Source organism: Trichomycterus rosablanca, chromosome 12 (genome assembly GCF_030014385.1).
Source record: "Trichomycterus rosablanca isolate fTriRos1 chromosome 12, fTriRos1.hap1, whole genome shotgun sequence".
Classification (NCBI taxonomy): Eukaryota; Metazoa; Chordata; class Actinopteri; order Siluriformes; family Trichomycteridae; genus Trichomycterus; species Trichomycterus rosablanca.
In genome coordinates, this window is record NC_085999.1 from 29,815,835 (window position 1) to 29,842,218 (window position 26,384).

Here is a 26,384-nt window from a genome sequence, read left to right on the forward strand (position 1 = left end):
TAATTTTTTTAAATTTATTTATTAGGATTTTTTACGTCATATTTTACACACGTCGGTTACATTCATGACATGACAGGTAATTACTCGTTACACAAGATTTATCAGTTCACAAGTTTAATATCAAACAGTCATGGACAATTTAGTATCTCCAGTTCACCTCACGTGCATGTCTTTGGACTGTGGGAGGAAACCGGAGCTCCTGGAGAAAACCCACGCAGACACGGGGAGAACATGCAAACTCCACACAGAAAGGCCCCACACCGCCCCACCCCGCCTTTTTCCAGGAATATCTCCACTGTTGGATCAGTGTTTTTAGAAGCACTACAGCATGCTTAGGTAAAAGGATTCATATTGGTCTGGTAAGAGGAAAAGTTATGAACCATGGATTACAATGTACCCACAGGGGGTAGTCCAGTAATTTGTTTGGCTACAATGGTAGAGTAGAAGCTGAGCAGCTTAAATGGTTTTGTAATTGTTATTTTCAGGCAATATTCTACACCAAAAGGTCATTAAATAAAAAGCAGTGACATGAGTGCTGTCAAGAAGCAATGGCATGGAATGATAAAATATCTCAGTCTGTCATTATTTGCCAAGGATGTTTTCCAATAACTCCTCTGAATCGCTGACAGTACCGAACACTATATATAACGTTTTTTGTCTATACATACATAGCTACAATTTATAAATTGAGCATAATAAGCGATTACCAACAGTAACTAATAATAACCTGAAAAATAACAATATTATGGTGTTCCAATCCATTTTAGCACATACAAGTCTTGGATGTGAATTTCAAGCTGATACAGTAGGTTTACACTGACAATAAATAAATTAAGCTTTTTACATTTTATTATAATGATTTTAGTGCATTTTTGGTAATTGTAGTTATTGCAGCTTTAAGACTAGCAGTGTACTAAATATTATTAGCTTGGTTTAACTTCACATACTGCAGGGAGAGCTTCCAAAAGGCTGCATTGGTCCAGTAGGTGGCGCAGTTGAGCAAATGTAAATGTACCGACACTTTGTCTCGTCCAAGATGTTCCTTAATTTATTTTACTAAGCCGTCACATAGTGAACTAAAATATGCATAATATACGTGACTAAGTCATGTGTATATATTACAAATATACTTTTTGTTGACTGATTAAAATATTCTTCAGTAAGGCCTAGTGATCTGGTTTCATTACAGGAGCATAGAACCGTGTGTAGATAAGTCAGCTTTAGGTCCTAAGGTATCATCTGATCCCAGACCAGCTGTGGAGATATGAAGTCCAACCTGAACCCCTGGCCACCGCAGCCTCTTCTTCACCTAAGACAAAGATTGTTTTTGTTATTTCAAATCTTCTTGTGGGAGAAAAAAAAACTAGAAGCATTATTACATAATCAATTACTACTTAAAATGTGTGAATATGCTTGAGGCATGATTGCAAGTACAAGAAGTATATCAAGTGGTTGGGTGCTTAAGAGAGGGAAGACTGAAAACACATGAACGTACCTTGAGCAACAGCTGCAAGTTTGTTTTTTTCCTCTGGACTGAGCTGCAGCATTGTGTGAATAACAGGCAGCAGTGCCTGCTTCTCACTGCCGGCTCGAAGTAATATAAACTGCAGTAGCACGTTTTTCAAATACTCCAGATTAGCCCCTGATTTCTCCCGTTCCTGATTCCGCTCCAAACGCCTTAACTCACTCTTCAAGACCTGAACAGAAATGGTTTTATTACATGGCTGAATCATTACTTGGATGTAACTGCTTGAGTGATTTACAGGCAGAAACGATCAATGTTAGTGTGATCTTTCTCCTTGAAATGCCACGAGTTTAAAGCAAGGATGGGTTAAGGTCGTCCATTTTGTGGAAAACTGCATAAGCAAATAGATAAACAGTTTAAACACGTTTCTTTGTTCTTGATTTTAAAGAATTTGGGGAGTTTACCATCTACAGTCCATAACATTATTGTACTGTTTTCAGTTAAACTGAATTAAATCAAAAAGTCATTGCTGTCTGTTTTTCTACTTTTCCAACTTTGTTTGTATTTAGCATTTTTTTTATTTAAAGCAACTCAACAAAAAAAAGCAAATTCATAAATGAATTAAGTGGTTAAGCGATTATGTGAGCATTTAAACACATTTAAGCTTAGAATCCTCTAAACACCCTTGCTGAGGGCCACAAGCTAGCACACCCATCCTCTGGCACTCTAGAAGCTGATGGCTGCATGTTTACATGGCTTGGCGGTGTATTAATACAGAGCGCTTCAGCGTATACAGAGGAACACACTACTCTCTAAGTGTTCTTTCACCACTCATGCTGGTGCCTCAACCAGAAAGGAGTCACTGTTGCAGCAGCAGTGAGGTGAATCCCCAGTCATGCCAGCCACTTCTGTCTGGTAAGAGGCCTGCCAAGCTGGTGGCACCGTCACTTTCCCATTGGCTAAAACGTTTGTAGTTAAACATATGATGGATATAAAAAGGGGAGGTTAGCTGATGTGGTCCCAGTAACAAAAACTCTTACACTGATCTGCTCCATGAGAATGGCATTGGTGGCTTCACTCTCATGTAACAGGTTGTTCACGTGGTCCATGCTGCGGGTGGCTGTGTTGAGTCTCTGGACGAGCTCGTCTTTGGTGGGTTCCACCTGCCACACGAAGGGCTCTGCACGCACACAAACAAACTAAATGAAAATTATTACTTACTGTACAATTACTGTAACTAATAACAAAAGATCTCGCAAGGTCTTGTCCATACCCAATAACCCTTTCTTTACCGTGATCCTATCCATTTGAAAGGATTTGCAAAATGATACTTGACTTGTGCAGCTACTTATGCAGTCTAACTAAAGTCTAACTTTAAAAAACATCCCCTGTTTTCTCCCAGTCTAGTCATTTCCAATTGCCAATTCCACTGCAGATGCCATACATGAATTGGCCAAGAAGAGCCATAGACTAACACATGCCATTTTCAACAAGTGCGTAGTTGCTGGCCGCTTCTTTTCAACAGTCAGAGCTAGATTCCCAAAATTCTATTTTTTTTTTCATTTGTATGGTGTATAAAGCATAACTTCATACAGAGAAACACGCTAAGCTTTAGGTAAATAATCCACCACTTGTGCAGGCTCTTGCACCAGACAGTACTGGTTACATTTCTGCAGCCCTGTCGACCCCCCTCCTTCAATTGTTCTTGTAGCACCATTAAGATCCGCTCTCCCTCAGTGGATTCACACATGAGGCTTCTCCACATCTGCAAAGGCACCTCGGGCCCATCCACTTCATTTGTCTGCTGCAAGAACTGCCAATTGTGCCCGCTAGATGGTGCCCAGCCGACCGGGAGCAGAGTCGAAATTCAAACCTAGGAGTTCAGAATCCCAGCGCTTGTGTGCTAGCAGAATATCCCACGTTTTTTATCTGTATAGTGAATACATCATCCTAACACAAAACCGGCAAAACAAGAGCAAAGTGATGTTACCATTTTTGGGGTCTGGAGAGGTGAGAAGCTGCTCAAGACTAGATGGGGGAGTTCCTGCCATAGAGACAGACTCATTCTCCGTCATTTCCATCCCCTCCCCTTCCTCTCGCGCCATGTTCAGCTCAAAAAGAGGCAGATCGGCAAGCTTCTTTTCCAGCTGTGGTTTCCTACTCTGCTGTAAAGGAGCTGCAACAGTGACAGCAGAGATCAATTGTTAATGAGGAGTGAGCAGTTCAATATTGTTATTTATTCCATGTTGTTATTAACCTTTATAGCAATATCAATACTTTTGTCAAACATTTTCATTAAGTTTAATTTTCCATAAACCATTATTTAAACTGAATAAAACTAGTAAACACTTACTGGAGGGGGCGGGCTCTTTTTGCAGCTGGAACAGCTGGCTCTCTAGGCGATTGATCTGGTGCTGCAGGGTCTCTACGGTGCTACGATGTTCATCCTGCAGATGGTGCACCTGCTCTCGGAAGCTGCTACGTAACGACTCTGTCTGCGCGTTAAGCTGAGCTACTGACTGACTGTGTTCGGATTTCAGATTTACATTCTCAGAGTGCAGTGCCAACAACCTGAAATAATAATTTAAAAAAAACATTAGAGGATTAAATATAGTCACAGTAATAAAATAATAACTTTAATTTTATAAGTTACGTATGTAAAACTTGATGGATTTAAAAGTTTTGGATTCTTTAAGTAATTGTTTATAGATATCGCTTTTTACACTATAATGTGTTTGGTTGTGTAATAAAAAAAAAAAAAAAAAAAAAAAAAGAGTAAATCCAATCCAAAAATCGCTTATAAAAATCACAAGCACGCTAGCAGCATTAGGGGTCTCTGGCGGATCATGATCCACATTACTGATTTGGTACAGTTTTTACACCGGATGCCATTCCTGGCACAACCCTCCCTATTTTTCCGGGCTTGGGACCGGCACTACAATGCACTGGTTTATGCATCCTAGCGGTTAGGTATCTATAGGACAATTCAGTGTCTCCAGTTAGCCTGGCTGCATGTTTTTGGACTGTGGAAGGAAACCCACGCAGACACGGGGAAAACATGCAAACTCCACAAGGAAAGGACCCGGCCCGCCCCACCTGGGGATCGAACCCAGGACCTTCGTGCTGTGAGGTGACAGTGCTACCCACTTAGCCACCGTGCCACCCCAAAAAAAGCATATAATAATATCAATAATAATAATAATAACTACAGCGTGTATTCCTATGGGGGAAAATTGTCCTTAAGGAGACCAATACTACTTAGAACATGTGGATAGAACGTGTGGAGCTCCAAAAAGCACAAGCACAATTCAAGGCTATAGGATCAGTATCTCTTCAGGTTTGGTGTCTCTACGTCAAAGAATAGTGTTAAAAACATGGCTATAGATTTCATTTAATCTGTAACACAGGTACGCGTGTGTTCATCAAGACTAGCCTGTAATACTGACTTTGTTAGTATGTTTCAACATACATCAAAATGAAGACCGGATTCCCAGGATACAGTTTGATTGGTTAAATAATAAAAGCTGTTGTATACCTCTCTCTCAGTTCAGCCTCTTTAGCAACAGTCTGTTGGAGCATCTTGTTGTGGCGCTCCAGAAGCGTGTCATGCTCGCTCTGCAGCTGCTGCAGCTCAGCATTACAGCTCTGTACATTAAGCTGGCTTTCCTGAAGTTTGGACCTCAGCTGCTCCAGCATGCTCTCCATGTGCTCCCTGCTTGTGCAAAAGAAACACACACAGGTATACACACAATTTACACATTTATAATTGTACTGAGGAATGTCACAGCAACACAGCAACCTGCAAGACATTAACATAAGCAGTGAAACAACATTACCTTTCCTGTTTGGACAATTTAACATCTCCATGAGTGGAGGACCTGGTCTTTTGTTGCTTGAGCACATTGTGGACTCGGACCTTATAGCCATCAAACTCAGACATCGTGGACTCAAGTTCCGCCTGAAATTCATATCACACAGATTTAAGGTAAGCATATTACACATGTAAAAATCATTTAACACTGTTATGAAAGGGATGTCCCTATCTGTTGCAAGGGAACAATTCTAACATGGACAGCGATGTTTAACCTTATAATGCCAAATGTAGGTACATTGTTTCCTGAAAAACATGATGTATACAATTAGATACATGTCCTCTGCCCCCTGGTGGATTTGTCATGTATTGCAATTATATACAGCAGGTATTTAAGGCAAATATCAGTAACTTGTCGTTTTATGCATTTTATCTATTATGAATTCCACAAAGCAGTACATGCAGTGAACAATAAATAAAAAAAATATTAATAATACATTAAATCCTGATGTGATACAAAACAAAACTCATATATGCAAACTCCTTTTTAATTTCTTTTTTTCTATTATTTCACAGTAGGTCAAATAAACACTACAATTTCAATTTCAATAAAAAATTTTGGGCAATGTTTTGGTGGTTTAGACTTTAAAGGAAAGGTTAATTTACTAAACCCTTTAAACAATAGTAACCACAATTAATAAGAAGATAATTAGCAACAGATTTCAAGTTTCCCATAACCTGTGGCTGCAAAACAATCCCAAATCATCACTCCTTCACCACCATGCATGACGTTTGTTATTTATTTAATGTGCTTATAGAGGACTGTAGGTCACATTAAATGCTGCTCTTTAGACTGAGGATTGAGCAGAATACTTAAACAGCATTTTCAAATCTATTTTCTTCACCCAATTAGACAGATCTATCAGTGAAGCTGCATCAGCAGATACAAATGCACTTATACCAGTTTAGCAAGTGCTCACAAAAAGTAAGAGAGCAGGGGTGAGTACCTTAGTAGAGCTCAGATCCTTTTGTAAAGCGGCAACTTGATGCTGGTAGGAAGTAACAGTCTTCTGATGTTGATCACTCACTAATCTGAGTTGCTCCTGAAGCCTGTGCTTATCTGAAGTCAGTTCACTGCACTGAATCTGAAACGTAAACCATGCGTAAAAAATGAATATCACTTTATTGGTGGTAAACATTGTCATGAAGTTATTATGGCAAACCACAAGTCTTGCTCAGCACACACATTTATGTTCTAATTAAAGACACTGAAATAAACCATATGGAAATACTGTATGCAAACACCTGACCACTGTGACTAGAACATCCCTTTTTACTACTCTATTATCATTATTATCCACTCTTTTGTTATATGGTGACATTTTCCCCTCAGCTAACATCTGGCATCACTCTGAGGCGACCACACTGTAATATTCTAATATAAAAAGGTGAAAATGAATAAAAGAAGCTTAAAAAGGTCTTTCTCTGGTAAAGTGTCATGTAAATACATTTACAGTTATTTATAAAAATGCTAAAAGATTTTACCTTATAATTCTCCAGCTGCTGCTGATTGGCCTCTAGCTCTTCTTTCAAAGAGGACTGTATGATCGCCCGAGATGCCTCCTACAAAATAAAGTCACCATCAGGCAGGCAAAAACACAACAGAATCTGAATACTAACACTGTATTGAACAAATAGATAAAACACATGGATGATACCTATGGGCCATCAATAAGCACATAAAAAGTAGGATAAACACGCTTTATAACTGAAATTTTAATTTAACATCTTTTAAAGCGTCTATTTCTTTGTGAGTTGCTTTACCACTGCTCCAAGTTTTGTCTGCTTAAAATAATGGCCATCACAGTGGTTCAGTGTAGTCCTAGAGCCTTAGAAATGGCTTTCTAACCCTTTTCAGGTTGAGAACTTTTTTTGAGCTTTTCCAATGTTTTAAGATGGCATAGTGTTCCAGTAAATAATTTAAAGTCCCTGCTTGATTTTGTTGGTAAGATTCAAGATCAAATTTGCTAGCCCTTGAATCTCAGCAGTGAAACTAACTGGGCCTGTTGCTCAACAGACACAATTTGCTGTGTCTAAGGGAGGAAGGGCACACATATGATAAAACATGATTGTAAATGTAATATTCCTGGTCTAAAAAAGAAAATACCAGACTCATCAAACTTACCTCCTTCTTGGCGTCTGCCAAATCTTTCTTAGTTTTCACCAACAGTTGCTTCATCTTAGAGGTTTTCTCCTCTCTGGTATCCACTAACGACTTCAGAGAATCTGAAATAAGTAACAATAATTGATCAGGCAATATATAGATGTGAGAACTGAAATATCTTCCCCTGGGTATCGGTTTACATTACAGCATTTTTATATATTTGTCTCAACCCTGTACTGCAAGTCCATTTTAATAAATTAGTTATTTGCACATAGAATCACCTACTACTAATAGCCCTTCATATAACATTTCACTCTAAAATACCAAGTTGTGAAGTCTTGCCTTGTCATTGTGCTTCATGTTCAGAGCTTATTTTGCCAATGGCACAAAATTAAAACTAAAATAAAGAAAATTCATTTTAAAAGTATTACATGTAGAATAAAACATTTGCAGAAATGTGTTTTTGTTTGTTTTTGTTTATTATCAGGCTTTCTAGGTCCCCACGATTCCACCTATTTTGTGCTTTCAATTCCATCCAGGCTGAAGATATAACGGTGTGGTGCTTTGAACTGAGGTACCAGATGTTAACGAGCAGCTCAGAAGATAATAAGATGTACCCAAATGCAGAAGATTTAACCAGAAAACAACAAAATGAAAAAAGAAAATTTGAAAAATACTGCTAGATGGTGCATTTAATTTACTGAGGAAAAACCATTGTATTGTTAAAGTATGTGGACACCTGACCATGATCTTTTTGGACAACCTATTGCACCTGTATCTACCCAACTGAACACATCCCTCAGATCTTACCTATCTCCTGCTTGAGTTTTTCTTCTTTCTCTTTCTGGGCATGTGCTTGGCTTTCCTGCTCTTCCAGGAGTCTGTCCTTCTCAGAGAGTTGTTGGTTGAGCTCTTTGACCAGACGCTCGTAATCAGCCATTTCCATGTCCAGCAATGTGCTCTGCTGGGCATCCTATGCAAGAAAACAACAGATTAGTGGTAAAAATGAAAAAAAAAAAAGGATTCACAAATAAAATATACAAAAAATATCCTTTTCACACCCAGGGGTATTGGGACTGTGCCTCTACCCTTAAGAGCAAGACACCAAACAAACTATATATGCCCCATTTTAACCAGGGGGCAAGAACAGAATTACGTAATTAGGTATGTAGACACCTGACCATGAGTTTGCTGGACGGCACAATTTAAAACCATGGTCTTCATTATGCAGTCCCTTCCACTTTGGTGCTATAAGAGTCCTCACTCTGTAGGGGAGGTTTTCCACAAGATTTTGGAGTGTGCCTGTGGGAGTTTAGTCAAGAAAGCATTTGTAACGGGGCACTCAGGTCGTGAAGCTTATGGGCCAACTGTGACAACTTGGCAGTGGTGGGGCTTGGACCAGCAACATTCAGCTTACTAGTCAAGTATCTTTAACAGTGTGCTACTACTTCTTATCAATGGGTCTGACTAAAACACCTAAAATGTGTTGGCCACATACTTTTGATCATCAGTGAAACTATGTACAATGAAAAAGGATCCAATAATAATATCAGCTTGATGATCAAACAATTGTAAAACGTTCATCTCATACTGTAAACACTGTGTGTACTTATGAACATGCCTTCCTGAGCTGTTCCAGTTCATGTTCTGTCTGCTGTAGCTCTTGTTTCTGTTTGTGAAGTAAACTTTGAAGCTCCTCCAATTCCTTGACAGCACTTTCATGGTCCTGAAATCACACAAAGCATGTCCTGTAAAGTCAAACCTGTGAGACAAGTTCTATAAAATCAAACAAGATCTTTTTAAATGACACACTCTGTGACATGACGTGTAATTAGTGTCAGATTATACGCGACATTATTAATGACAGTCCTGTAAATACATTGTCCGCCAATATTCATAATGGAGGTAAGGATATTTCTAAATACTAGAAGATCAAACAGGTGAAGAGGCAAAGTTTGGAGCCGTTCATGGCTAAGTAAAAGACGAGAACATGGAATGTCCATTCTTCAAAAAGAACATTTTCCAGTCTCTTAGACGGCATATATGCGCCGATGACCATACAGTGTAGCCCAGACTTTACACAAGTTCGAATCTGTACAAACACAAGCAATAACTACTACCTGAAAAAGGTCCTAATGCTTTAGTCTAAAGGCCATTGTTAGACTGGGTTCTAGTCTTTAATAATCCATCATCAAGACTTTACAAAAAACATAAGACAAAAAATACTGGCACCCCTAAAAAACAAACAAAACAACCTGTCAATACATTCTTAAATGCTCATCCATTTAATCTTTCATTTAGAATATTAACAAAAATCTTGGCATGAACCGAAGTGTATTCTTTTCCAAATCTACAGTGTATGAATTGCTGGCAGACCTGGCAATACTGGATATACTTTGTCAAACACTGTGCTAGCATCCATAAGCAGAATGCAAAAAAGGACAACAGTGCATCAAAACACCTCCAAAAAAAACTAAATCAAATAGTAAGTCTATTTTTAAAACATTCAATTTTAAGATTTGGCTTAAAATAATTTGGTGTTATGCACGTGTGGTGGGCCTCACCATACCAGTGTGATTCTTTTACAATAACACAAGTGTACCTTTGTTTTTTGCTCTTTTAAAAGCCTTTCTGCTTCCAGGTCTTTCTCCATTGCAGATTTTAGCTTGCGCATGTCAAGAGCTTGTGCCTCTAGCAGTTGCGCATTAGTTTGAAGAGTATCGATACGGGCCATCAGGTCTTCTCTCTCAGAGGACAACTGCTTTTGCTGAGAATAATGCAATGTTATCCAGTGTTAGTTATTCATGAACATACACTCACCACAGGTTATTAAGTACACCTATTGGGTTCCATTAATTTACTGTTTCTTTTATACAATAAATTACCAAACATATGATACAGTTACTAACTGTAGCACATCTCTTGCTCTGTGCACTTTGTCTCCCATAGGATCACCACCAACCAGGTGATGTGTGGGTGTGGTGGACCACTCTCAGCACTAATATGGTAATGACATGGTAAAGTGGATTGTTCTGGATTGAATGTATCAGTGTTGCTGTGATTTTTAAACACCTTATTGTCAAGACTTGGGAACAGAGTAGAGCTCCAACTAAAAAATATAAAGCCAACAGTGACCTGTGGCCAAAAATGTCCACTGATTACTGAAGACTAGAGGAAGATTAACACTTGTGCATAACAATAAAACTGCTCTAGTCTGTAATTGTACACCCACAACCGGTCCCAACACGGTATATGTTCAAAATAAAGAGTAAAGAATTTTTATACTGGATTTAAACATCCCAACACAATGCTGCACCTGGTACACTCATTACTGTGTCATTGCTGATAATGGTCCAACAACCGAACCTCATTTAGTCAAAACTTAAACATTACATATGTTCATCCAACAGTCAAACTTCAGACAATTAATGGACATAACTGGGACGGAAAACATTTTCCTAATATAAATGAATTTGTTTTGCAAAAAATGTATGATTATTGCACATTTATTGCACACATTGCTGCTCCTAAATCTCTTCAGGTTCCCTTTTCTGAATTTTATTTCAGGGCCTATCATGCATTGGCAAGGAAAACCAACAGTGGCATAGAGACCCCAAAGCAAAGCCAGTTGAACAAATGACAAAGATCAAACATTGGCTGTGATTGGGCCTAGTATCTATACAGTTCCAGTACACCTTACTGCAGCATGAGTACTTGTGTATGTTGTTTAATTCATTAACATAGCTAACATAATGAAATTGATTTACCTGTTCAACAGCTGCCTGAAGGCGTTTGTTCAGATCAGTGATCAGTCTCTCGGCTGCCTCCAACTTCTCTTTCTCTTTATCCAGCAGCTCTGTTTGCTTGTCATAATCAATCATCAGATTCTGTGAATTGGAGGCAGTCAAAAAACAAATGAGCCTCAACAGTAAATTAAAATAATTCACAAAACATATTAATGAAGTGTCATGCCATTGCATTCTATTATCTTACATTTTTCATCCATTGCAGAGGTTATTAAATGGCACTGAACTGATCGAAGAGCTGTATACACTACAAGCATCTGATCTCTGGATATGTTTTAGTCATAACTATTGCTTACAGATGTATAAAAGTCAACTGTAAAATAAATTATATGCTTTTAACTTTGTGGCAGGTTGGGGAAGACTCAGCAGTTCAGACAGACAGGTGAAGTTTATTCCACCACACTGATACTAGGATAGAGAAGAGTCTTGATGCCCGTCTTACTTGAGTTCTGATGGGTGGATAAAGACGAGCTAGTCCTGTGGCTCAAAGAGTAAAAGGTATGAGGGTTGGTTAAGTGCTCCTACATAGGTCGGGGATGGTTCGTTGTTGGCTGATGTAAGCATCATCTGCCCTAGGCTACAAATGGCAGTTGTAGCCTAGCGGTTAAGGTACTGGGTTAGTAATTGAAAGGTTGCTGGTTGAAGCCCCACCACTGCCAGGTTGCCACTGTAAGATTGCCTCAATTACTTAGACAGTATACTGTTACTGTACTGTAGGTCACTTTGGATAAAAGCGTCTGCTACATGCTGAAAATGTAAATGTAAATTAAATGCAAGCCAGCGGCCTGATGGTGGTCATTGGAAAACCGCTGGAAGGGAGTTGCAGCAGTGCAGCCTTAAAATGACACCAGAAAAATGTATCCATTCCTCTCTATGAAAGCCATGCTGATTTCTGCCCAGTCTGTTGTGATCAGGCCTTTCCACATGATCAGGTTATGTTAGTAATCTGAGCTGAACTGAATAGCTGGCTATAAAAGTAGCAATAAAGATACTATTATTATTCAAGGTGCCGCCAAGTCGATTCCAACTCCTGGCAACCATATGGAGGGTGTTTCTCAGAAACTTCCTGTTTAATGTTTATGTCACACATTAACTTACTCAAGGTACTGACGTACTCAAGCTTTGCAGTACACATGGCATATTTGGAATTGCAAAAAAACAACAGTTTAGATATAATTGCTTTATACCTTATAGTCCTCTGCACCATGGATAATATCCTTCATAGACTCTGACATCTTGTTCCGTTCACCCTTTAAAGCTCCCAATTCCTCTTTCAGTGCAGATGCCTACATTAAGATGGGTGGAATAGTTGCTTATGTAATTCACTTAGGTGTAATATTTTACTGCATTACAAAGAAATAAACTCTAGACAGCAAAGTGCCAGCCATATACAGGTTAATACAGTTTGTTAATTATTGGAATCCAAACACCATTCTTTAAATAATAAATTACAGAAAAAGTTAAAGGTGAGCAAAAGAAAAAAAACCAAACAAAAGAAAAAAAATGCATGTAAGTAGAAATAATTCCAACCTCTTTTTTACTGTTTTCCAGTTCTTTTCTGGCTTTCACAGCTACCGCTTTGATTTTATTCAGACGCTCGTCTTTCTCTTTCATTTCTTTTTGTAGGATTTCTATACAAAAATAAATGAGAGCAAAAATAAATTTCTACAATGATCAGTAGAGGGAAAATATTGAAATAGTTCAGTGACCCGTAACCACTTAGTACCCTATTTATCAATCAAAAGAAACCTTATCAGTACTGCAATGCAACTTACATAGTAATGACATGGAAACGTGTGTTGTTCTGCTATGAGTGTATCAGGTGCAGCAGTGTTGTTGGGATTATTAACTAATGTTTTAGCACTGGTTGTAGGTATACAGTTATAATTCAGAGCCTGTCTCTTTCTGTCTGTCTTTTGTCATGTAGAAAGTGTGTTAATCTTCTAGTCTTTTATTAGTGGATGCTTTCTAATAACAGGCTGGTGTGTTTGTTTCATATTTTTGGTTGGAGCACCCCACCACCACCACCACCAACCTCAAGCATGGTCAATAAGCGATTCAAAATCCCAACAAGACTGCTGTACCTAATGCAGTCATCCAAGTAAAAATACTAATATTATTACCATATTATTACAGTACTGAAAACGGTCCACCACCAAATAATATCTAGGTAGTGTGGGTCCTGTAAGGGTCTATTTTTAATGATAAAAAGTACAGAGTACAGAGCTGTGTTAGGAGGAATAAAAAAAAAGCATACCAATCTGCTTTGTGTTTTCACTAAGCGCTGGCATCTTGCTTTCCTAGAAATGAACAGTTCCAATATTTCAAGTCACTTAAGATGAACACATGACAGTAAATACATTTTACAATGCTTCATGAGATCACAATAACATATGTTTAAAAAAATGAATAACATTACAAGTGTTATTACTCAGCCAGTGGTTTAAGCTAAAGGACTGAATTACAACTGACTGTTTAGGCTAAATAATGGAAGAAAACCATCATAATTAGTCTCAGCTGGTACTCTGCTAGTGCAGCGGTCTAATCTGTTAGATCAAAACCATCAATAAACTAAGCTCTAATTCAAGTCTTTGCGGTGTTCTGGCCTGGCTGGGTGCTTAACAGAGAGTATTGGAGAGAGAAAAGGCCAAATGAGGAATAATCTCCTTGCCCCATATATGACTCTGAGAAATGTTTAAATTAGTTTGGGTAGATGCTTTCTAGGACTACCACAGATTTTGACAATTCAGATGCTTGTAGTTTAATCACTGGTGATTTTAATAATCACATGTACAGCCCCACAGATCCAGCTCCTATTGTCCTACAATCCTATACAGCATGTGTCAGGTCCCATTTATAAGCATGGGCATACGCTAGACTACCGCTGTAGTGTTTAAGGATCTAATACATTCTCTACCCAAACTTCCACCTCAGTATCAGCTGACGCTCCTGCAGAGACATTTAACTCCAGGAGGTTTATCAAAGTCAATGATACTGTCACACCGCTAAAAACCAAAGATAAAGACAAAAGTCCTCTGGAGAAACACAAACTCCATCATAAAACTGCAGGAGAGCAAAGAGAAAAAGGAAAAACACAAGACTGGCAATCGACCATGCTTATGTAAGGTGCTGCTTTTGATTAGTCTACTTGATAAGCTTCATTAATTTTAGTGGCATATAACCTACTGTCCCAACTGTTTGTAACGTAACATTCAATAAAATTAAAAAGCAAATAACAAAAACAGACCTGTAAATTAGAAATTTCCTCTTTTAGGTGGGCTATAATGGATTCCTTTTCACAGAGCTTCTGTTGGAGCCTTTTCATGTCATCGGTTTCTTGCGTTCCAGCTTCATCTGAAGGTTCTTCAATACCTTCATGCACAGGCCGCTCTGCTATCTCAGCAACCTGAGAATGCTGCTGCTTGTTTTCAGATTTGGTATGCACATTTTGGGATTTTGCATCACATTCAGCATTAGATAGTGTTTCATTGAGATTATCTGTCTGGTCTTCCTGTTGTTTCCTATTTTCCTCACTGGACTCCATGTTACTCGCCTTTGCTTCATGAATTCGGGACTGAAGATGGGTCAGCAATGCAAAGACGTCTTGTTCTTCAGCTATGGTCTCAGAATACTCCTGTTCCAGGATTTTATGGACCTGCCTCTGGAAATCAAGAAGCTTTTCTTTACTAATCTCCATATCCTTTTTAAGCTCATCCCTTTCTTCTACCACAGTGACAAGTTCGCTCTGTTGTTTCCCAATTTCCTCATTGGAAACCATGTAACTCGCCTTCGCTTCATGAATTCGGGACTGAAGATGGGTCAGCAATGCTGAGATGTCTTGTTCTTCAGCTATATTCTCAGAATACTCTAGTTCCAGGATTTTATTGACGTGTTTCTGGACATCAAGAAGCTTTTCTTTACTAATCTCCATATCCTTCTTAAGCTCATCCCTTTCTTCTACCACAGTGACTAGGTCTTCCTGTTGTTTCACATTTTCCTCACTGGAGACCATGTAACTCGCCTTCGCTTCATGAATTCTGGACTGAAGATGGGTCAGCAATGCTGAGATGTCTTGTTCTTCAGCTATATTCTCAGAATACTCTAGTTCCAGGATTTTATTGACGTGTTTCTGGACATCAAGAAGCTTTTCTTTACTAATCTCCATATCCTTCTTAAGCTCATCCCTTTCTTCTACCACAGTGACTAGGTCTTCCTGTTGTTTCACATTTTCCTCACTGGAGACCATGTAACTCGCCTTCGCTTCATGAATTCGGGATTGGAGACAGGTCAGCATTGCAGAGATGTCTTGTTCTTCAACTATGTTCTCAGAATACTCCTGTTCCAGAATTTTATGGACCTGCTTCTGGAAATCAAGAAGCTTTCCTTTATTAATCTCCATATCCTTCTTAAGCTCATCCCTTTCTTCTACCACAGTGACAAGGTCTTTCTGTAGTTTCACATTTTCCTCATTGGAGACCATGTAACTCGCCTTCGCTTCATGAATTCTGGACTGAAGATGGGTCAGCAATGCTGAGATGTCTTGTTCTTCAGCTATGTTCTCAGAATACTCCTCTTCCAGAATTTTATTGATGTGTTTCTGGACATCAATAAGCTTTTCTTTACTAATCTCCATATCCTTAAGCTCATCCCTTTCTTCTACCACAGTGACAAGTTCGCTCTGTTGTTTCACATTTTCCTCATTGGAGACCATGTTACTCGCCTTTGCTTCATGAATTCGGGACTGAAGACAAGTCAGCAATGCAAAGATGTCTTGTTCTCCAACTATGTTCTCAGAATACTCCTGTTCCAAAATGTTATGGACATGTTTCTGGGCATCCAAAAACTTTTCTTTCATAGTTTCCATTTGCTTCTTAAGCTCATCCATTTCTTCTACCACAGTGACAAGGTTTTTCTGTTGTTTCACATTTTCCTCATTGGAAACCATGTAACTCGCCTTTGCTTCATGAATTTGGGACTGGAGGCGAGTCAGCAATGCTAAGACGTCTTGTTCTTCAGCTATGTTCTCAGAATACTCTTGTTCCAGGATTTTATTGATGTTTTTCTGGACATCAAAAAGCTTTTCATCCATTGTTTCCATTTGCTTCTTAAGCTCATCCCTTTCTTCTACCACAGTGACAAGGTCTTTCTGTTGTTTCACATTTTCCTCATTGGAAACCATGTAACTCACCTTCACTTCATGAATTCTGGACTGAAGATGGGTCAGCAATGCAGAGATGTCCTGTTCTTCAGCTATGTTCTCAGAATACTCCTCTTCCAGAATTTTATTGACATGTTTCTGGACATCAATAAGCTTTTCTTTACTAATCTCCATATCCTTAAGCTCATCCCTTTCTTCTACCACAGTGACAAGTTCGCTCTGTTGTTTCACATTTTCCTCATTGGAGACCATGTTACTCGCCTTTGCTTCATGAATTCGGGACTGAAGACAAGTCAGCAATGCAAAGATGTCTTGTTCTCCAACTATGTTCTCAGAATACTCCTGTTCCAAAATGTTATGGACATGTTTCTGGGCATCCAAAAACTTTTCTTTCATAGTTTCCATTTGCTTCTTAAGCTCATCCATTTCTTCTACCACAGTGACAAGGTTTTTCTGTTGTTTCACATTTTCCTCATTGGAAACCATGTAACTCGCCTTTGCTTCATAAATTTGGGACTGGAGGCGAGTCAGCAATGCTAAGACGTCTTGTTCTTCAGCTATGGTCTCAGAATACTCTTGTTCCAGGATTTTATTGATGTTTTTCTGGACATCAAAAAGCTTTTCATCCATTGTTTCCATTTGCTTCTTAAGCTCATCCCTTTCTTCTACCACAGTGACAAGGTCTTTCTGTTGTTTCACATTTTCCTCATTGGAAACCATGTAACTCGCCTTCACTTCATGAATTCTGGACTGAAGATGGGTCAGCAATGCAGAGATGTCCTGTTCTTCAGCTATGTTCTCAGAATACTCCTCTTCCAGAATTTTATTGACATGTTTCTGGACATCAATAAGCTTTTCTTTACTAATCTCCATATCCTTCTTAAGCTCATCCCTTTCTTCTTCCACAGTGACAAGGTTTTTCTGTTGTTTCACATTTTCCTCATTGGAAACCATGTAACTCGCCTTTGCTTCATAAATTTGGGACTGGAGGCGAGTCAGCAATGCTAAGACGTCTTGTTCTTCAGCTATGGTCTCAGAATACTCTTGTTCCAGGATTTTATTGATGTTTTTCTGGACATCAAAAAGCTTTTCATCCATTGTTTCCATTTGCTTCTTAAGCTCATCCCTTTCTTCTACCACAGTGACAAGGTCTTTCTGTTGTTTCACATTTTCCTCATTGGAAACCATGTAACTCGCCTTCACTTCATGAATTCTGGACTGAAGATGGGTCAGCAATGCAGAGATGTCCTGTTCTTCAGCTATGTTCTCAGAATACTCCTCTTCCAGAATTTTATTGACATGTTTCTGGACATCAATAAGCTTTTCTTTACTAATCTCCATATCCTTCTTAAGCTCATCCCTTTCTTCTTCCACAGTGACAAGTTTGCTCTGTTGTTTCACATTTTCCTCATTGGAGACCATGTTACTCGCCTTTGCTTCATGAATTCGGGACTGAAGACAAGTCAGCAATGCAAAGATGTCTTGTTCTTCAGCTATGTTCTCAGAATACTCCTGTTCCAAAATGTTATGGACATGTTTCTGGGCATCCAAAAACTTTTCTTTCATAGTTTCCATTTGCTTCTTAAGCTCATCCCTTTCTTCTACCACAGTGACAAGGTCTTTCTGTTGTTTCACATTTTCCTCATTGGAAACCATGTAACTCGCCTTCGCTTCATGAATTTGGGACTGAAGACAAGTCAGCAATGCAGAGATGTCTTGCTCTTCAGCTATGTTCTGAGAACACTCCTCTTCCAGGATTTTACTGATGTGTTTCTGGACATCAAGAAGCTTTCCTTCGAGTGTTTCCAGTTCCTTTCTTTGAGCCTCATTTTCTTCTAACAGTGCATTAAGATTTGTCTGTAGTTTCTCATTTTCCTCATTTGATATGCTGCCAATCATATTTTCTTCTTGGGCTTTGAGGAGATGGTTCAGAAGTAGAGAAATTTCTTTTTCTTTGCCTTCTTCAACTGTGCTTTCTGGGAATTTCTGCTCCAGGATTTCACAGATATGCCTCCGTATATTAGACAGTTCTTTCTTACTGTTCTCCAGATCATTTATAAGACTATCTTTATCTTGTAAAGCAGAATGAAGAACTTCTTGTAGTTGATCGTTTTCCTGAGATTTTTTGTCTAGCTTTTGAAGAGCAGCCAAGTTCTCCTCCAAGGTATTGCACTTTTGTTCCAGTTGATCTTTTTCAGCCAGTGAAGAAGAAAGCTGGGCCTCTAAATCAGCTATACAACTCCTAAGGCTTCCCGTCTCTTTTAAGGCATCTTCCAAAGCTACTGACGAGTCCTTTAACTTTTGTGCGATCTCAGATGTTTGCTCTAAACGATCTGCCGCTTGCTCTGAACTCTTCAGCTGATCCATCAAAGTGTCCCTCTCACTGAGCTTCTCTTGAAGTTCCTGAATCGAACGGGCTGCTTGATCTTTCATGGCATTATATTTCCTCACAAAGTCAGAGGTTCTCTCTCCAAGTTCTGACTCGAGATTATGCAGTATTTCCTTGGTGTGCTCATATTCACTAATAATAGCATGTTTCTCCTCAGAAACCATCTTGTACATGTTTTGCAGGTCTTTTAACTCCTGAACAACCACTTCTTTTTCCTGTTCAGCACGAGTAGTAAGAATTGTTTTGAGTTCCTTTATTTCTGCATTATGCTGTTCTTTTAATTCTTTAAGAATCTGATTGTGTTGGTCAAGCTGTATTGTGTCTGTCAGATTGGCATGAGCCTCCTCTTTAGAATAAACATCGCCATCCTCTTTAGTCATCTGCAGTTCATTGATCTTGAACTCCAGATCTTCTCTTTCCATGCTGAACTCCTCCCTTATATGTTTCAGGTCACTCTCTAGCTCAGTTTTCACATTACTAAGAAATGTGAGCTCCTCTTGAAGCATGGTGTTTTGGGACTGTAAATCCAGCAGTGCCAATCTTAGCTTGTCTATCTCAATATCCGGGTCTTCTAAGCCTGACGATTCCGATGCTTTTTGGGCACCACTCCTGTTAAGGTCCTCTTCTTCCTCTTGAACATCCTGAAGATAACCTTCCTTAAGTGCAATTTGCTCAGATAACTCGTCCTGGAGCAACAGAAGTCTTTCCCTCTCCATATCAAAATTCGCAGCATTGATCTCGAGCTGTTCTTCTAGATCTCTGACCTCCTCTTCGTGCTGTCTGCACAGCCTTGCAACCTCCGTCTGCAAGTTTTCAAGCTCTTCCTGGGCTTTTCTGAGGGATGTCTGGTGACTCCGCTTTAAAGCTTCCGTCTCAGCCGTCCACTCTGTTCTGGCTGATTTCAGATTCTGCTCCAAGTCAGACACCTTCTTCTGATATTTCAGACGAACTGCTTCAATATTAGAGTCGAACTCTTTCTTTAGTCGCAGCCTTTGCGTTTTTTCATTCGTGTACTTTTCACTTTCTGTGTTTTTCAAAATCTCCAACTCCTCTTTGTGTCTTGCTTTTTCCATAGCCTTCATTTTCTCATTGTGGTCTTTATATGCATAATTCAGTTTCTCTTGAAGTGCAGCCAAGTTCTCCAGTGACTCCTGTTGGTAAATAACACATAATGGTTGAGTCAAAATACAACAAGCTATTTCTAAAGATAATGATTGGCAACATGAGTTAAATCAGGATTACTGAATCTGTGAAGGACCAACACTACCTTTAGACTGCCATGACGTACATGTCCATATATAAAAACTCTCGTCAGTAAATATAATATATAATTTACCTCTGCCTGTCTCTTCAGTTTTTCATTTTCTTTGCGCAGTACAACAAGGCTTTGTTGAGTTTCTGCTTTCTCCAGCAATACAGCATCCATTCTTTCAGTCAGTTCCTGTTCAAGAGGAGCAAATAATGAGTCTCAGAGGTTGATTGGAACATACATATAGTGCCAGTTACAAAAACACCAGATCAAAAAGAACCTTGATGTGTGTGAATCTTTTGGATATGTGATGTATAAAGCAAGATGTGGTGAAGTAAAGCCTAAATTGTGAGTGAATTACCACCATGTTGACTGCTGGTATGATGTTATTATTGTGAAATGCTGTGTTAGCCTTACACCAAATACTTCTTCAAAACGGTTCCACCTTCAACATATCAGTTCACAGAGCAGCTGTCTTTTGAGACAAGCTTTTGCTTTGCAGGGGTTTTTCTCTTGCAAATCTCCTATAAGAGTGGCATGAAAGTGCTGTGGGTAGTGCCATGGCTTAGAGCAATCAAAGTCCTTTCTGTGTGGAACTTGTATGTCCTCACCGTGTTACCTCCCACAATTCCAAAAACATTCAGTTAGGCCAAGTGGAGCGACTAAAAAGCCCTAAGTGTTAGTGTATATGCGTGTGCCCTGTGATAGACTGGCAACCTGAAGTGTTTGCCCAATGAATCAGCCTGCAGCCTGACCTTACAGCAAGGCTTTCAGTTTGTATGATCTTATACAGACCTGGGCATTGTACATCCCCAACCGGCCCGCATGAGTTTTAATTGTAAATAAATGTACATCAAACATGCAATATAACAGGATTGATTTTGACGAGAGCGCTGTGTCTTTAAATATCCGTACGTTTCGATTTGAGTATGCGCGAGTGTATCAGCTTCACTGTAATGTGAACAGAACTGAGTGTGATTGACGGTGGAGTTCTTAACAAGACATGAACTTCCAAATTGTTTATTTATTAAAGTCAGATGTAACGCTGGTTAAGGATCAGAATTTAGGCTCTAAATCGCTGTTGCGAAGTTTAACACGTCCAGAACTGAAGCAGTCAGGACCAGCTCTGTGATTTTAAAAATTATATTAAACAATAACAAAGGACTGAAAAACAAATGAGGTAATTAGACTCAAAACAAAATAGTGTAAAGTTTAAAAACCTGCACATTTTGTTCACATTTGTTTTTGCATTTGTTTGTTTAAATAGTAAAATAATGTTGATGTTTTTACTCTGCATACTTCTAATTTTCTAAATGTAACATCAAAACATTAACAGCTTATTAGAACTGTACAATTCACTGCTTTTCATAAAGAGTGGACGGTTGTAGCCTAGTGGTTAAGGTACTGGACTAGTAATCAGAAGGTTGCTGGTTCAAGCCCCACCACTGCCAGGTTGCTGCTGTTGGGCCCTTGAGCAAGTCCCATAACCCTTAATTGCTCAGACTGTATACTGTAACTGTATTGTAAATCGCTTTGGATAAATGCGTCTGCTAAATGCTGAAAATGTAATGTAAATGTAAATAAAAAGATAAAATTAATATTGAGCAGAATTAAGTTCACCTTATTGGTCCGGCCCTCCACAACAGTCCGAGTTTCTTATGTGGCCCCTTGGAAAATTTAATTGCCCAACCCTGATCTTATATGAAGTTTCTGTTTTAAAGTTGCCAAGCACCCCTTTAATATCTCATTTACACATAGAATGAAAGAAACCAATGCACCGAACACTGACTGTGCTTGCATGCTAGAGACACACCTGTATAACAGAATCACTTGCATTTCCTCTTGGAGGAGTCTTCAGCGCGCCAACCTGTGTTTCCAAATCTTCAAATGAAAACAAAAGCCAACATAAACTTATGTATCTGGTCAAACTCAGCAACAAGAAAAAAAGAGTCATAATTAAACAAAAGATAAGGGCTTGTAACCTCCTACCTGAACATTTTAGCTTTAACTTCTGCATGGCAGCCATCTGTTTCTTTGCATATTTAATGAGATCTTCTTTAGACAAGTTGTCCAACTTTAATGAGACATGAGGGGAAAAAGTGAAGAACCCAATATTAATATCACCTTGGTTATAATGATTGTATTTATGTACATAAAAAATACTGGCAGATAACGTTACCTTTGATTTCCCAATTCCCACTGATGGGGTAGAGCTGCCACACTCCACATCCGCCTCCTGCTGTACACAGTGACGTCAAGGAACAGAACAGAATGCAAAATGCAGCATTATTATCGACTACAGTAGACCCTTGACTTACAAATTAAATTGGTTCCGAAGGGCTGTTCTTAAGTCAAAATGTTTGCAAATTAAACCTATTTTTCCCATAAGAAATAATGTAAATAGAAATAATCCGTGTCAGACCTCCCAAACCACCCCGTTACCTAACCTTTCTAATGTCTTAAACGGTCTTATTTGTTATAAATACAAGTATATTTTCCCTTAAGTCTTAAATTATAGAATATACATTACTGTAATAAACAATAATAAACAACAATACACAGTAGTATTGTACTGTACAAAAAAAACACATCACATTTCAGTACAGTACGTGTGCTGTTCCATACACCATACTAAATTTCCTTCTTTTCTCAACAGTAATACATTTTTTTTTTTTTCATTTTCTCATCACTACTCTTTTACACTCTACTGAATTTTACAAAATATAAAGAAAACCCCGGAAAACACTGTCCGCTGTCTGAATGTTCGCTCACTGTGTATATACACGTATATACATACATACATATACAGTGTATCACAAAAGTGAGTACACCCCTCACATTTCTGCAAATATTTTATTATATCTTTTCATGGGACAACACTATAGAAATAAAACTTGGATATAACTTAGAGTAGTCAGTGTACAACTTGTATAGCAGTGTAGATTTACTGTCTTCTGAAAATAACTCAACACACAGCCATTAATGTCTAAATGGATGGCAACATAAGTGAGTACACCCCACAGTGAACATGTCCAAATTGTGCCCAAAGTGTCAATATTTTGTGTGACCACCATTATTATCCAGCACTGCCTTAACCCTCCTGGGCATGGAATTCACCAGAGCTGCACAGGTTGCTACTGGAATCCTCTTCCACTCCTCCATGATGACATCACGGAGCTGGTGGATGTTAGACACCTTGAACTCCTCCACCTTCCACTTGAGGATGCGCCACAGGTGCTCAATTGGGTTTAGTCCATCACCTTTACCTTCAGCTTCCTCAGCAAGGCAGTTGTCATCTTGGAGGTTGTGTTTGGGGTCGTTATCCTGTTGGAAAACTGCCATGAGGCCCAGTTTTCGAAGGGAGGGGATCATGCTCCGTTTCAGAATGTCACAGTACATGTTGGAATTCATGTTTCCCTCAATGAACTGCAGCTCCCCAGTGCCGGCAGCACTCATGCAGCCCAAGACCATGATGCTACCACCACCATGCTTGACTGTAGGCAAGATACAGTTGTCTTGGTACTTCTCACCAGGGCGCCGCCACACATGCTGGACACCATCTGAGCCAAACAAGTTTATCTTGGTCTCGTCAGACCACAGGGCATTCCAGTAATCCATGTTCTTGGACTGCTTATCTTCAGCAAACTGTTTGCGGGCTTTCTTGTGCATCAGCTTCCTTCTGGGATGACGACCATGCAGACCGAGTTGATGCAGTGTGCGGCGTATGGTCTGAGCACTGACAGGCTGACCTCCCACGTCTTCAACCTCTGCAGCAATGCTGGCAGCACTCATGTGTCTATTTTTTAAAGCCAACCTCTGGATATGACGCGGAACACGTGGACTCAACTTCTTTGGTCGACCCTGGCGAAGCCTGTTCCGAGTGGAACCTGTCCTGGAAAACCGCTGTATGACCTTGGCCACCATGCTGTAGCTCAGTTTCAGGGTGTTAGCAATCTTCTTATAGCCCAGGCCATCTTTGTGGAGAGCAACAATTCTATTTCTCACATCCTCAGAGAGTTCTTTGCCATGAGGTGCCATGTTGAATATCCAGTGGCCAGTATGAGAGAATTGTACCCAAAACACCAAATTTAACAGCCCTGCTCCCCATTTACACCTGGGACCTTGACACATGACACCAGGGAGGGACAACGACACATTTGGGCACAATTTGGACATGTTCACTGTGGGGTGTACTCACTTATGTTGCCAGCTATTTAGACATTAATGGCTGTGTGTTGAGTTATTTTCAGAAGACAGTAAATCTACACTGCTATACAAGCTGTACACTGACTACTCTAAGTTATATCTACGTTTCATGTCTATAATGTTGTCCCATGAAAAGATATAATGAAATATTTGCAGAAATGTGAGGGGTGTACTCACTTTTGTGATACACTGTATATATATACAGGGGTTGGAAAACGTTTCCTGACTCGCTTCTCCAAAACACCCCAAAGTGGCTCAATAATATTTAGATCTGGTGACTGTGCAGGCCATGGGAGATGTTCAACTTCACTTTCATGTTCATCAAACCAATCTTTCACCAGTCTTGCTGTGTGTATTGGTGCATTGTCATCCTGATACACGGCACCGCCTTCAGGATACAATGTTTGAACCATTGGATGCACATGGTCCTCCAGAATGGTTCGGTAGTCCTTGGCAGTGACGCGCCCATCTAGCACAAGTATTGGGCCAAGGGAATGCCATGATATGGCAGCCCAAACCATCACTGATCCACCCCCATGCTTCACTCTGGGCATGCAACAGTCTGGGTGGTACGCTTCTTTGGGGCTTCTCCACACCGTAACTCTCCCGGATGTGGGGAAAACAGTAAAGGTGGACTCATCAGAGAACAATACATGTTTCACATTGTCCACAGCCCAATATTTGCGCTCCTTGCACCATTGAAACCGACGTTTGGCATTGGCACGAGTGACCAAAGGTTTGGCTATAGCAGCCCGGCCGTGTATATTGACCCTGTGGAGCTCCCGACGGACAGTTCTGGTGGAAACAGGAGAGTCGAGGTGCACATTTAATTCTGCCGTGATTTGGGCAGCCGTGGTTTTATGTTTTTTGGATACAATCCGGGTTAGCACCCGAACATCCCTTTCAGACAGCTTCCTCTTGCGTCCACAGTTAATCCTGTTGGATGTGGTTTGTCCTTCTTGGTGGTATGCTGACATTACCCTGGATACCGTGGCTCTTGATACATCACAAAGACTTGCTGTCTTGGTCACAGATGCGCCAGCAAGACGTGCACCAACAATTTGGCCTCTTTTGAACTCTGGTATGTCACCCATAATGTTGTGTGCATTGCAATATTTTGAGCAAAACTGTGCTCTTACCCTGCTAATTGAACATTCACACTCTGCTCTTACTGGTGCAATGTGCAATTAATGAAGATTGGTCACCAGACTGGTCCAATTTAGCCATGAAACCTCCCACACTAAAATGACAGGTGTTTCAGTTTCATTGTCCAACCCCTGTATATATATATATATATATATATATATATGGAGAGAGAGAGAGAGAGAGAGAGAGAGAGAGAGTCGTAGTCAACTTGTTCATGACGCCATGTGTTTCGTTTGCGTGCGAATTTCGGTTCGTAATCCAAGTTGAAAAAAAATCACTCGTAACCCAAAATGTTCATATGGTAAACGGTTCGTAAGTCAAGGGTCTACTGTACTTACTTAAGGTAAGTGAATTGTAAAGATACAGACAGTAATTTGAGACAAACCAAAAACCTTCAATGCACCCACTACCTGCAGGATTGATCCTCGAGCAATTCTGCACATAGAAGGATCACGCTACTCTCTATGTATTCTTCCATCACTGCTGGTGCATAAACCAAACAGTGGGAGTCGCTGTTGCTAAGCTTATTGTTTGTTTATGTTAGCTGGTGAGGATCACACAGTTGTTCTTAAGGCCCTGATAATACACACAGAATTGTAGGAGTGTGTACTTAATTTTCCCATGAGCACCCAGAGATCTGATTCCACACGAAGACTAGAAATTTTAGTTCAGATGAAAACAATCTCACGATCATAGTTTTGGCTCGACAGTAAATTTGACAAGCGTTTGACACAAGTTCCTGTCCAAAACTTGCAAGGTTATAATAAACAGGAGCTTTCTTACCTCCATATCGACACCCGGGCGATAATGTGGCTACCGTCTAATGCTGACTTTATGAGCAGGATTAAGCAGGTTATGAAGCAGCGTCGTTTATGTACTAATCAAACAACCACTGGAGCGACTGCAGTTCCGCCTTCGTCAGTGAGTGCGTCACACATCCTGGTTAGAAAGAACAGGAGACTTTATGGAAAGCCATCGAGGTCAAAAGTG

The 26,384-nt window shown here is 39.7% G+C and overlaps 1 protein-coding gene across 1 annotated transcript; it reads right to left on the reverse strand.

Annotated features, from left to right (window-relative positions):
• LOC134324012 (GRIP and coiled-coil domain-containing protein 2) lies at nucleotides 1–26,275 on the reverse strand. Its single transcript, XM_063005658.1, has 23 exons — nucleotides 26,178–26,275; nucleotides 22,222–22,281; nucleotides 22,032–22,116; nucleotides 21,856–21,923; nucleotides 20,130–20,234; nucleotides 14,494–19,944; nucleotides 13,504–13,546; nucleotides 12,777–12,877; nucleotides 12,434–12,532; nucleotides 11,208–11,327; nucleotides 10,043–10,207; nucleotides 9,062–9,166; nucleotides 8,251–8,413; nucleotides 7,462–7,562; nucleotides 6,822–6,899; nucleotides 6,284–6,421; nucleotides 5,302–5,423; nucleotides 5,001–5,177; nucleotides 3,819–4,036; nucleotides 3,456–3,641; nucleotides 2,506–2,645; nucleotides 1,496–1,697; nucleotides 1–1,309 (listed from the first exon to the last, which is right to left on the reverse strand). Exons 1-23 carry the CDS (start codon nucleotides 26,181–26,183, stop codon nucleotides 1,236–1,238), a joined length of 8,007 nt encoding a protein of 2,668 aa, XP_062861728.1. The 5' UTR covers nucleotides 26,184–26,275; the 3' UTR covers nucleotides 1–1,235.
• Between the last annotated feature and the right edge of the window lie 109 nt (nucleotides 26,276–26,384).